The 14100-nt window shown below is 44.9% G+C and overlaps 1 protein-coding gene across 3 annotated transcripts in view; it reads left to right on the forward strand.

The window, feature by feature from the left end:
• The first annotated feature begins 293 nt into the window (after window positions 1–293).
• Window positions 294–14100, forward strand: part of LOC124720498 (neprilysin-2-like) — a 341289-nt gene continuing 327482 nt past the window's right edge. For 2 of the 3 annotated variants that reach the window (XM_047245857.1, XM_047245859.1), the window contains exon 1: window positions 294–669. In XM_047245857.1, coding sequence (XP_047101813.1) covers window positions 638–669 — 32 coding nt within the window. In that variant the 5' untranslated portion in view covers window positions 294–637. The remainder of the gene's footprint in view (window positions 670–14100) is intronic. The other variant, XM_047245858.1, reaches the window with a different exon arrangement.

The raw sequence follows: 14100 nt of genomic DNA on the forward strand, positions 1-14100 counted from the left end.
GATGCGCGCGCTCGTCTGTGTTGACGAAGCTTAAAAGGGCCCGCGGCTGCGTTTTCCAACTCACGGAGTCGGTCTAATCAAGACGCTAGCAACGCGGCATTCTGATGGGGCCTCTTGTGTTTAGAATGCAACCGGGCCTTTAACTGTTTCCGGCCAAGACGCCGCCGAGCGACTGTCTTCCCCCCCCCCCCTCCTCCCCCGCGCCCTTCCACTACCCCTCCTTTCCGCCGCCGCGCCAACTCCCCCATTTGACGGCGCGCGACCCGACGCGACGCCATTGGCTGTCGCCTGACGTTACAAGTACTGCAGGCCGGCGCCTTTCCATCGCAGTGCTCGACAATCGCCGTCGGAAGCAACAGGCGGCGGGAGTTAATTATTATCTTTGCTGCCGTAGACACGTCTCTGACTCTCGTATCGAAGAGCTTTGACGGCGACTGTACGAATAACGCATTGTTGCTTCGCACGTCGTGCAACTGACGTTCCAGGTTTCTAAACCGAGAAACACATTTCCGGGACGCGGCGAAAATAAATTCTACGCTGATAAACTGTGATAAAACGCGGAAAGGGGCACTTATTTCTTAACCGTTAATTGTTCGGAGCTCAGAGGAGCTTCGATCTCTTTAATTCTCCAACGGCGATGACCAACAGCATGAAGCAGACGGTTATAAAGTGAGTACTCTTCCGTTCCTTGTGCTTTCTCTTCTGTGCACTGTCAGCTGTTTCTTTGTTCTTTTCTATATTTTATTACATTTCTTGGTGCACAGTAAAAAGTGCTACGAATCGCCTGTTAGATTTCTACATAGTTCTTACCAGCAGGGCTGTTAAATTTGCTAAAGTTCGTGACTTTTTTTTTTTTTTTTTTTTTTTTTTTGCGTAGAACTCCTGTGCCTTACGTTAAATATACAGCTCAGTGTTGTGAACTGTATGTGACAACGTGATATCTGAGGAGAAAATTATAAATAAGTGTCCTGTTATAAGTGATAACAGACACTTATATTTACCGCATGTCTTCGACTGATACTGTAGATCTGCAAAATTTACCTTTGTTCGCACGCATTCGTAATAAAATTCAATCAGTCAAGAAATGAGAGGTGATATTACTTTCATGTAAGCCATACAACCATCTCTCATGAGTAACAGATTTCCTAGGTCGCTATAGGCTAAAGTTATTTATTTAAAAACTTTATAACATTCTTCTGTTAATGGATGTGGAAAACCTATGTAGACTGATACGTGTTCGAAACAAATTGGTTCAATCAAGAAATGAAAGGCATTTTTAATGCAAATCATACAGCCATCGCTAAAGAGTTATACGAATTTTTAGGAGATGATACGGTGATATTACATTTATTTGAAAACTTTATAAGTATCTATAGTTAATATGTGTACAAAATTTACGTTCGTTCGTAATGATGTTGGTTTAATCGAAAAATGGATTTTTTTTTTCCTTGTGTAGACGGTACAGGTATCTCTACGTTCTACGGATTCTCTATGAGTTTTTAGGGTAACGAAGCATTTAATTAAAACTTTTTATTATTTTTAAAACTGATAGATTGTCAGACAAAGAGGGATCGAAATATTAGTGAGAAGCTATTAAAAATGAAGTTCGTATCTAAATTTTACAATAATAATTAAAACACTTTTTCAGTGTTCTGCAGCTAATAAAACATTGTGGAAGTTTTATCATTTATGTAACCACCGATCGAGATTTAAATTAACATGAATTCAATTGTATTTACTGAAATTAAATCAATGACTCGATGAGGATGAACTGAGTCAAAATGTAACGACTCGAAATATCAGTTAAGCCTTTCTCAGAAGTGCTGAAATCAACGTAATAAAATTTCTGTGCCATACTAACTCTTCCTGCTTTCGTGAGACTCCGTTTTCCCGTTGTTGCTATTCTGTTCACACATGATTCGTTGTAGAACATCTGGAAGTGAAATCATAGGTGGGAACGTCAGTAACTAAGTTTTGGTCATTCGTGGAGACATATTTAAATAGTCTAATTGTTAATTGTTAAGTAGTATATCAAGGATTCGACTACCGGCTACGAACAAATTTTCATTAGTGGCCACATATGCGACTCAGTTCATACTGTGTTGCCCATTAACACTGATTATGTTGTGCGCTTGCATGAAATGAAACATGCGATCTGTGCGACTGTAATATCAGGTTTCTGCACTGGAGGCCGTATGTTTTATCTGTAGAATTATAAAGCTGTTGCTTACAGACGTTATTATGTGATATTGAGGCTAATGTCCGAAGCGTTTAACGTGACACACTGCTCTCTTGAGGGCAAATTGATGTGATTCAGTGTTGACGGCATATATAGGAGCGCTGGGTCTCGAATTATACGTAATTTCAAGTTTGTTTTGTCAATAACTGCTTTCGTCATGCAAAATACTGTTGCCCTCTTCCGTCGGAAGGAGTTATTGAATTAGTAACACAGACAGTGAGATTGTTTCTGAAATGAGTCACTGCCACCTTCAGGTGTTGTTTTTCAGTGTGTTTCCGTAGTATTGCACAATTTTAGTACTAGGCCATTTTAAGGTACCAGTAACTGGCTGTCTGGCCACCAAATTGACAATTCGTATATTCCAGAGAACCGATCCCTTCTTTTAGTCAAGTTGCGCCGTGTACATGGTGTCCCAGAAATGTTGCGGCAAACTTCCAAACTTGGAGGGGTTGTAGTAGGTATCTTGAGAAACAAATCGAAGATAGGAACCCGTGCCAACCTTACATTTATATTTGGCAAAAATTTCTTCAGAAACCCATTTCTTCCTGTTGACAGCCTGAATTTTATATCGTCTCTACTTTGGTCATTGTGCTGTCCAAATATGCAATATTCGTTCACTGCTTTTAGTGTATCATTTCATTATCACCAGCTGATTCATTCCCTTTCGACATTTTATCTCTCACCATTACCAGTTATAGAGCGTGACTGAGGAGGAATGATCAGTATTCAGAGATGTGAGAGGAACGATCATTGGGAACAAAAAAAAAGTCTAGTAAATATTGGATCTAAAATGCATACCTTCAGAGCTGTAAGCACGTCTTAATCTTCCAGACGGTGAAATAAATCCCTTCTACAGCAAGCTTTTTGCTTTCCCTATTCTGGGACGAGCTGGTATGGATTAAAACAACAACAAAATTTCTGGTAAACATAGGCTCTAGAATGAGAGCTATGACCTCTTGTTCAGTAGAAGAGATGTGTTTTACAGTAGCGAACATGAACAACTGCTCATAGCTTTTAAGATATCCACAACGTTTACTGTACCATATTTTGTTGTTTTAAAACAATATGGAAAGCAAAGATCTTGCAGCGGAAGAGATGTGTTTCACAGTATCGAAGACGAGGAAGTGCTCAATAGCCCGTAAGGTACGCACTTTAAAGCCCATGTTTGCGAGATGTTTTTGCGTCGAATGATTGTTCCTGTCATATCAGTGACTTAATTTTTAATTTTATGCTCTTAAAGTGCACAACCACTATCTACAGCGTGACAATTATGGAACCAAATGAAATAAAATCGTCATAATATCTTGACGGTCTCCCTTAGGACGTTCAAACTGCACAGTTGGCCGCAAGGCATGATGGGAATTAGTATGGTTAGTCAGTAATCAAATTTGGCACGTTTGGGGGACTGAGAATCCGCATTTCGTAATCGAGAAGTCTCTTCGCCCTTAACGGGCGACTGTGCAGTGTCCAGTCACGGAATAATCGGTGCGATATTCCTAGACCGCACGGTGACTACCAAACAGTGCGTGAAGGTTTTGGAAGATAATTCCATCCCCGTTATCCAAAGTGACCCTGGTTTCGACGAGATGTGGTTCGCGCAAGACGGAGCTCGACCCCGTCGAAGCAGGGGAGTGTTTGATGACCTGGAGGAGCACTTTGGGGACCGCATTCTGGCTCTGGGGTAGCCACAGGTTACTGGCATGTGACTCTATTGGCCGCCATATTCTTCGGGTCACATGCAACTCCTTTCTGTGGGGCTGTATTAAGGTGTACAGCAATAACCCCAAAACTGTTGCTGAGATGAGATGAAAATAACCATTCAGGTCATCGACAGCATCCATGTCCTGACACCAGAGGGGAATGTCATATAGTTCAATAATTGTCACCTTGTGGATTTCTGTAACTAGCAAAACATCTTGGAACAGTATCATTTAGGCATCCAACGATCAACAGCTACACTACTGGCCATTAAAGTTGCTAGACCACGAAGATGACGTGCTCCAGACGCGAAATTTAATCGACAGGAAGAAGATGCAGTGATATGCGAACGATTAGCTTTTCAGACCATTCACACAAGGTTGGCGCCGGTGGTGACACCTACAACGTGCTGACATGAGGAAAGTTTCCAAACGATTTCTCATACACAGACAGCAGTTGACCGGCGTTGCCTGTTGAAACGTTGTTGTGGTGCCTCGTGTAAGGAGGAGAAATGCGTACCATCACGTTTCCGACTTTGATAAAGGTCGGATTGTAGCCTATCGCGATGGCAGTTTATCGCGACATTGCTGCTCGCGTTGATCGATATCCAGTGACTGTTAGCAGAATATGGAATCAGTGGGTTCAGGAGGGTAATACGGAACGCCGTGCTGGATCCCAACGGCCTCGTATCACTAGCAGTCGAGATGACAGGCATCTTATCCGCACGGCTGTAACGGATCGTGCAGACACGTCTCGATCCCAGAGTCAACAGCTGGCGACGTTTGCAAGACAACAACCATCTGCACGAACAGTTCGACGACGTTTGCAGCAGCACGGACTATCAGCTCGGCTACCGTGGTTCTGTTACCCTTGACGCTGCATCACAGACAGGAGCGCCTGCGATGGTGTACTCGGCGACGACCTGGGTGCACGAATGGCAAAACCTCATTTTTTCGGATGAATCCAGGTTCTGCTTACAGCATCATGACGGTCGCATACGTCTTTGGCGACATCGCGGTGAACGCACATTAGAAGCGTGTATTCGTCATCGCCATACTGGCGTATCGCCCGGCGTGATGGTATGGGGTGCCATTGGTTACACGTCTCCGTGACCTCTTGTTCGCATTGACGGGACTTTGAGCAGTGGACGTTACATTTCAGATGTGTTACGACCCGTGGCTCTACCTTCATTCAGTCCCTGCGAAACCCTACATTTCAGCAGGATAATGCACGACCACATGTTGCAGGTCCTGTACGGGTCTTTCTGGATATAGAAAATGTTCGACTGCTGCCCTGGCCAGCACATTCACCATATCTCTCACCAACTGAAAACGTCTGGTCAATGGTGGCCGAGCAACTGGTTCGTCACAATACGCCAGTCACTACTCTTGATGAACGGTGGTATCGTGTTGAAGCTGCATGGGCAGCTGTACCTGTACACGCCATCCGAGCTCTGTTTGACTCAATGCCCAGGCGTATCGAGGCCGTTATTACGGCCAGAGGTGGTTGTTCTGGGTACTGATTTCTCAGGATCTATGCACCAAAATTCCGTGAAAATGTAATCACATGTTAGTTCTAGTATAACATATTTTTCCAATGAATAGCCGTTTATCATCTGCACTTCTTCTTGTTGTAGCAACTTTAATGGCCAGTAGTGTATTTCCTGAAACTAAGCCAGTGCCTCGATGAGTATGAAATTACTCAAGATGGCAGAGACACAAATCATCAACGAAGTTTCCATTAGAAATACTGAACTCGAACGTAATGATATTTCTCTGGCAGACCAGGAGCGGAAGCTTATTTCGTACTTTGGCGAAATTCTGTTCGCTCAGCGCTGCTAGTATGCGTATTCCCACATAATTCGTGCGAGAACCTCCGGTACGCAAATTGGAGACCGCAGTACACAGCTACACGTTTCCACATCCACGCTCACGTTTGCCCGTCCGTACTCACAGTGTCAATGTAGACTTACGTGGACATGAGAACTAGGCAGTCGTGAAATAACATCATTTCCATGTGGATGATATTTACCAAGGCTTTTCAGTGCCAGTCCGTTACCTCTGCAGCCTGGCCAGCTGTGACGGGAACTTGGTGTCCACTCGACGGAAAGCAAGGTCGGGAGAACATTGGAGGTCAACTGGAAGGCAACGCCGTACAGTCGCGCACATTCTCTCTCTCTCTCTCTCTCTCTCTCTCTCTCACACACACACACTCACACTTACCGCTCACTCCGCACGCCGGAGCAGAAAGCGTGACCACTTGCAGTCTGTCTGGTCTCGGTAGCGTATGCTGGGTGCTGCAGTTAACACACGGGTCTCATAACAAAGAAAATAAATTTCCTGTACAAGTCGGTGATCACTATGAATATTTCACGAAATACAACAACCATGCATGAACGGCGCCTATTATACACAGGCGGTCCGACATTTCCAATCATTCCACCAGGAACGAGGTGCACGGCTCGTGTTATCTGTAGTTCAACCATGCCTAGACGGTCAATACCGCGGTTCGATCGCGTCCACGTTGTTATTTTGAGCCAGGAAGGGCTCTCAACATGGGAAGTGTCCAAGCGTCTCGTACTGAACCAAAGCGATTTTGTTCTGATGGTTCAAAATGGTTCAAATGGCTCTGAGCACTATGGGACGTAACATCTGAGGTCACCAGGCCTCTAGAACTTAGAACTACTTAAACCTAACTAACCTACGGACATCACACACATCCATGCCCGAGGCAGGATTCGAACCTGCGACCGTAGCGGTCGCGCGGTTCCAGACTGTAGCGCCTAGAACCGCTTGGCCACAGTGGCCGGCTTTTAGGGAATAGAAGACCAAATAATTCTGAATGGCACACAACAAGTTACTTGCCACAAGTGATCGACGAAACCATGTAAGCCGGCCGCGGTGGTCTCGCTGTTCTAGGCGCGCAGTCCGGAACCGTGCAACTGCTACAGTCGCAGGTTCGAATCCTGCCTCGGGCATGGATGTGTGTGATGTCCTTAGGTTAGTTAGGTTTAAGTAGTTCTAAGTTCTAGGGGACTGATAACCACAGCAGTTGAGTCCCATAGTGCTCAGAGCCATTTGAACCATTTGAAACCAGTAAAACTGCGGAAAGCGTCGCATGAAGCATCTTGCAATGACACCAGCTTCGCAGCTCTTCAGAAATTTGATTCAATGACGGAAAAACCCACGAACAAAATGTCTCGTTGCCTGTTATCACCTGAATCATCGCCCAAAGAACTCTTTAGTTTCCTCATGTCAAAAAAAAAAAAATAAATAAATAAATAAAAAAATAAAAAAATAAAAAAAAAGAGTGGCCATCTATTTGGACCACGTGAAGAAGCACGTTTTAGACGTACCAGAGTCAGAACGAACATTTTGAAAAACAAATGAAGACTTTGTCGCAAAAAATGGTTTTCTGTCATTGTTTTTGTCGTCTTCTTCGTCATCAATCTTTCGACTGGTTGGCAGCTGCCCACCGTCATCTCTGCGTAATTATAGACTCCTGCATTATGTATAGCTTGTTTTAGAAATACCGGTTGCGGTCAACCTCGGACTATCTTTCCGTGTAATGTGCTACAAGCAGTCACAAGGAGCTGGGTGTGTCGCGTTGTGTGACCAAACTGCTACAGTCCGTTTAAAATTACTTGATAGCTGACGGCTGTCACTTAGAGCTACATCGTTGTCACATCGCCTCCCGCTCAATTCAAGGCCACACGCAAGTACGCCGGGTCAGTTGACATGGCCGCTGAAACGCTGTTCATGCAACGGGGGCCGATGTCGAAAGCTCTCTGTCCACAGCTGATTTTAAATGAGCAATGACTGAACCACGGCAGACAACGCGTTTTGGATCGCTAAATTTACACTCGTATGCCAACCCAACCACAGCCTCTTGACGTGCAATGCATCCGAGCAAACGGCGGTCAACAGCCTGCGCAAAAAAATGGTTCAAATGGCTCTGAGCACTATGGTACATAACATCTAAGGTCATCAGTCCCCTAGAACATAGAACTACCTAACTAACCTAAGGACATCACACACATCCATGCCCGAGGCAGGATTCGAACCTGCGACCGTAGCAGTCACGCGGCTCCAGGCTGATGAAGTGGCTAGAACCGATCGGCCACACCGGCCGGCAGCCTGCGACAGAACTACATTACTGGCCATTAAAATTGTTACACCAAGAAGAAATGCAGATGATAAACGGGTATTCAATGGACAAATATATTATACTGCAACTGACATGTGATTACATTTTCACGCAATTTGGGTGCATACATCCTGAGAAATCAGTACCCATAACAACCACCTCTGGCCGTAATAACGGCTTTGATAAGCCTGGGCATTGAGTCAAACAGAGCTCGGATGGCGTGTACAGGTACAGCTGCCCATGCAGCTTCAACACGATACCACATTTCATCAAGAATAGTGACTGGCGTATTGTGACGAGCCAGTTGCTCGGTCACCATTGACCAGACGTTTTCAATTGGTGAGAGATCTGGAGAATGTGCTGGCCAGGGCAGCAGTCCAACATTTTGTGTATCCAGAAAGGCCCGTACAGGAACTGCAACATGCGGTCGTGCATTATCCTGCTGAAATGTAGCGTTTCGCAGGGATCGAATGTAGATCCACGGGTCGTAACACATCTGAAATGTAACGTCCACTGTTCAAAGTGCCGTCAATGCGAACAAGAGGTGACCGAGACGTGTAACCAATGGCACCCCATACCATCACGCCGGGTGATACGCCAGTATGGCGATGACGAATACACGCTTCCAATGTGCATTCACCGCGATGTCACCAAACACGGATGCGACCATGGTGATGCTGTAAACAGAACGTGGATTCATCCGGAAGAATGACGTTTTGCCATTCGTGCACCCAGGTTCGTCGTCGAGTACACCATCACAGGCGTTCCTGTGTGTGATGCAGCGTCAAGGGTAACCGCAGCCGCGGTCTCCGAGCTGATAGTCCGTGCTGCTGCAAACGTCGTCGAACTGTTCGTGCAGATGGTTGTTGTCTTGTAAACGTCCTCATCTGTTGACTCAGGGATCGAGACGTGGCTGCACGATCCGTTACAGCCGTGCGGATAAGATGCCTGTCATCTCGACTGCTAGTGATACGAGGCCGTTGGGATCCAGCACGGCGTTCCGTATTACCCTCCTGAACCCACCGATTCCATATTCTGCTAACAGTCATTGGATCTCGACCGATGCGAGCTGCAATGTCGCGATACGATAAACCGCAATTGCGATAGGCTACAATCCGACCTTTATCAAAGTCGGAAACGTGATGGTACGCTTTTCTCCTCCTCACACGAGGCATCACAACAACGTTTCACCAGCCAACGCCGGTCAACTGCTGTTTCCGTATGAGAATTCGGTTGGAAACTTTCCTCATGTCAGCACGTTGTAGGTGTCGCCACCGGCGCCAACCTTGTGTGAATGCTCTGAAAAGCTAATCATTTGCATATCACAGCATCTTCTTCCTGTCGGCTAAATTTCGCGTCTGTAGCACGTCATCTTCTTGGTGTAGCAATTTTAATGGCCAGTAGTATATCAAGTCATTCCAAAACTGTACGAGGTTGAAGTAAAGCACGATTTCCATTTATTTTGTTGCTATTGGCCTAGTGAATCTAATAAAACATATCCCAGACGTGTATCTGCAGTAGTTTTCCAGAACATCCTGAGAAGCAAAGATTATTATAAATAGTAAATTTCAGGTCTGTATTTTAAAACCCATGTTGGCCATACTTTATTGCTTCAATCTTTTGTGTCGCAGATGGTATAAAGGGAAGAATGCCACATCATATCTATGTAAAATTTGCCTCTCTTATTTCTTCCAACCGAGCGAGGTGGCGCAGTGGTTAGCTCACTGGACTCGCATTCGGGAGGACGACGGTTCAATCCCGTCTCCGGCCATCCTGATTTAGGTTTTCCGTGATTTCCCTAAATCGCTTCAGGCAAATGCCGGGATGGTTCCGTTGCAAGGGCTAGGCCGACTTCCTTCCCAATCCTTCCCTCCCCCGAGCTTGCGCTCCGTCTCTAATGACCTCGTTGTCGACGGTACGTTATACACTAACGTCCTCCTCCTCCTCTTATTTCTTCCATTAAGTACACTTTTAATTTTAATTTAAAATACATCTACAACCTATTATGTATCCTATTTATTATCATTATCTAAGTTAGCAACAAGTTTAAAGAAAACTATCTATGAGTTTTTTTTTTTTACCCTTTTGAAAAAAAATTTTCAACAAAAAAATATACTAGTAATAAAACTGAATATATATAAGATGTAAAATCACACAATGTACCATAGGCAATATAATAATGGGCGCCGGCCGGAGTGGCCGTGCAGTTGTAGGCGCTACAGTCTGGAACCGAGCGACAGCTACGGTCGCAGGTTCGAATCCTGCCTCGGGCATGGATGTGTGTGATGTCCTTAGGTTAGTCAGGTATAATTAGTTCTAAGTTCTCGGCGACTGATGACATCAGAAGTTAAGTCGCTTAGTGCTCAGAGCCGTTTTATAATAATAGGCACCATGTCTTTACTTGAGAAATAAACAAATAAGTAAATATCGCATCTCAGAATATTGACCAGCCGTCCAGGGACACTCAGCGTACAAAGTGGACAGGAAGGCCAACACACTGGAGCACAGCCGAAATTACCTGCGCATCTGTCGATGACCTACATCCGAGAGAATTTGCAACGTCCTCCTTCTCAAAAAAATCCTTAGTCCACTCACATAAACTTCGCTTGATACACCATACGATTTTTCCGTGATAAAGCGTGTGTGTGGTACTGAGTCAAATGCTTTACGGAAGTGAAGAAATACAACATTGAGCTGCCTTAGTACTTCAGCCAATGGAAAATCCAGGAAGGAGTGTGTTTTCAGTTGCCAGAGACTGCAGTCATGTGTGTGTAAGTTGCGTTTGCGCGTGTGTGTGTGTGTGTGTGTGTGTTGTCTATTTTTGACAAAGATTTCGTAGTACGTGAGTGCAAGCTTTCTCGGCGAATTTCATATATGAAGTCTTGAAGATGATCGAGACGCATTCCACCGAAACGTTGCTACGAGACGACAACGCTACTCGACTGACAACCCGCCAAGACTTCATATACAGGGTGTTACAAAAAGCTACGGCCAAACTTTCAGGAAACATTCCTCACTCACAAAGAAAGAAAATATGTTATGTGGACATGTGTCCGGAAACGCTTAATTTCCATGTTAGAGCTCATTTTATTACTTCCCTTCAAATCACATTAATCATGGAATGGAAACACACAGCAACAGAACGTACCAGCGTGACTTCAAACACTTTGTTATAGGAAATGTTCAAAATGTCCTCCGTTAGCGAGGATACGTGCATCCACCCTCCGTCGCACGGAATTCCTGATGCGCTGATGCAGCCCTGGAGAATGGCGTATTGTATCACAGCCGTCCACAATACGAGCACGAAGAGTCTCTACATTTGGTACCGGGGTTGCGTAGACAAGAGCTTTCAAATGCCCCCATAAATGAAAGTCAAGAGGGTTGAGGTCAGGAGAGCGCGGAGCCCTCGGAATTGGTCCGCCTCTACCAATCCGTCGGTCACCGAATCTGTTGTTGAGAAGCGTACGAACACTTCGACTCAAATGTGCAGGAGCTCCATCGTGCACGAACCACATGTTGTGTCGTACTTGTAAAGGCACATGTTCTAGCAGCACAGGTAGAGTATCCCGTATGAAATCGTGATAACGTGCTCCATTGAGCGTAGGTGGAAGAACATGGGGCCCAATCAAGACATCACCAACAATGCCTGCCCAAACGTTCACAGAAAATCTGTGTCGATGTCGTGATTGCACAATTGCGTGCAGATTCTCGTCGGCCCACACATGTTGATTGTGAAAATTTACAATTTGATCACGTTGTAATGAAGCCTCATCCGTAAAGAGAACATTTGCACTGAAATGAGGATTGACACATTGTCGGATGAACCCTTCGCAGAAGTGTACCCGTGGAAGCCAATCAGCTGCTGATAGTGCCTGCACACGCTGTACACGGTACGGAAACAACTGGTTCTCCCGTAGCACTCTCCATACAGTGACGTGGTCAACGTTACCTTGTACAGCAGCAACTTCTCTGACGCTGACATTAGGGTTATCGTCAACTGCAGGAAGAATTGCCTCGTCCGTTGCAGGTTTCCTCGTCGTTCTAGGTCTTCCCCAGTCGCGAGTCATTGGCTGGAATGTTCCGTGCTCCCTAAGACGCCGATCAATTGCTTCCAACGTCTTCCTGTCGGGACACCTTCGTTCTGGAAATCTGTCTCGATACAAACGTACCGCGCCACGGCTATTGCCCCGTGCTAATCCGTACATCAAATGGGCATCTGCCAACTCCGCATTTGTAAACATTGCACTGACTGCAAAACCACGTTCGTGATGAACACTAACCTGTTGATGCTACGTACTGATGTGCTCTATGCTAGTACTGTAGAGCAATGAGTCGCATGTCAACACAAGCACCGAAGTAAACATTACCTTCCTTCAATTGGGCCAACTGGCGGTGAATCGAGGAAGTATACAGTACATACTGACGAAACTAAAATGAGCTCTAACATGGTAATTAAGCGTTTCCGGACAAATGTCCACACAACATCTTTTCTTTATTTGTGTGTGAGGAATGTTTCCTGAAAGTCTGGCCGTACCTTTTTGTAACACCCTGTATAAAAGACCTCTTTGGCCGAAAGCTTGTTTTGTGACAGTCTTTTCGTTGCGCCTATCTGCGACCCAGCATCTCCGATATATCGGCAGTAGTAGTGTTCAAAAAGTCTGCGCAGTGCCGTATGATTGTTAGCCGCGCGTGCCGTATGATTGTTCGCCTGCCTGGGTTACTTCCCTTCAAGTGGACTCTCCCGACATTCCACTGTTTCGCTTATCTCAGCCAGCGTCAGTAGTATCGTTGGTGTGAACGTGTAAGTTTAGTTCCTTTGTTCGTTGGTTTCGTTTTTGTCGCTGTTAAAATGCTAACCTTTGAAGAACGTGTGTTTTTAGTCGAACAAGTGTTCAAAGCTGGCGGTAAATACACAGTTTCAGTTCGTCAAACGTTTAATACTGTTTTCCCGGAGACAACACTCCCACAACGCGATACTGTGGTGGGGTCTGATTAACAAATTTCGAAGTACGGGTTCAGTGACAGATTCACCGACAAGTGGTCGTCCTTGCGTTTTGTCTGTGTATAAACAACTCGAATTTTCCGATAAAATGTCCACGAGTCCGAACAAGTCAGTAAGAAAACTCGCCCAGGAAATCGATGTTAGTGTCGGAACGGCCCACACAGCTGTAAGGAAAAAAATTTGAACTTTTCCCATACAAAGTGACAGGCGTGCAAGAACTGGAAAATACTGATCATGGCAAGAGACTGCATTATTGTCAAGGGTTCAAAAATTTCGTTCAAAAAAATGGGATATTCTTAATGAAACGTTTTTCACTGATGAAGAGTGGTTTGATTTATCCTGGTACATGAACTCGCAAAATTCTCGTATGTGGAGTACTGCAAATCCATTGTGTATTCATGAGGAACCACTTCATTCTGTAAAAATAGGAGTTGTGATTGCAATTTCTAGACGACGGATTGTGGGTCCCGTATTTTTCAACGAAACAATAAACGCACAACGATACTGCAGTGATATTCTGTACCCATTCATAGGAGAACTTGTCTTAAGTGAAATACTGAACGGTTATTTTCAACAAGATGGTGCAACCGCGCATACAGATCGCGTTTCAATGTCACTGCTTGCTGACGTTTCTGGTGATCGCATAATTTCACAGGGACTTTGGCCTCCACGATCGCCTGACCTAACACCACCTGACTTTTTCTGCTGGGGTGCAGCGAAAGCAACTGTCTATAAAAACCGTCCAAAATCCATCGATGAATTGAAAACTGCAATATCCACTTTCACTGCTTCTGTTACAGAAGAAATGTTACAGCTTGTGTTTGGAATCATGATTCGACGAATTCAGTTGTGTACTCATCAACAGGGGGGGGGGGGGGCACTTTCAACATTTAATGCGAAAATTCGTAAGTAAAAATGAATATTCAGTAAATTAATAAGTTGTATTTTACTGAGTTTCATTTCGGTATACTCAATGCGGCATACGACACGCGCGGCTATCATACGACTCTGCAGA

The sequence above is a fragment of the Schistocerca piceifrons genome, chromosome 11, assembly GCF_021461385.2.
Source record: "Schistocerca piceifrons isolate TAMUIC-IGC-003096 chromosome 11, iqSchPice1.1, whole genome shotgun sequence".
Lineage (NCBI taxonomy): Eukaryota > Metazoa > Arthropoda > Insecta > Orthoptera > Acrididae > Schistocerca > Schistocerca piceifrons.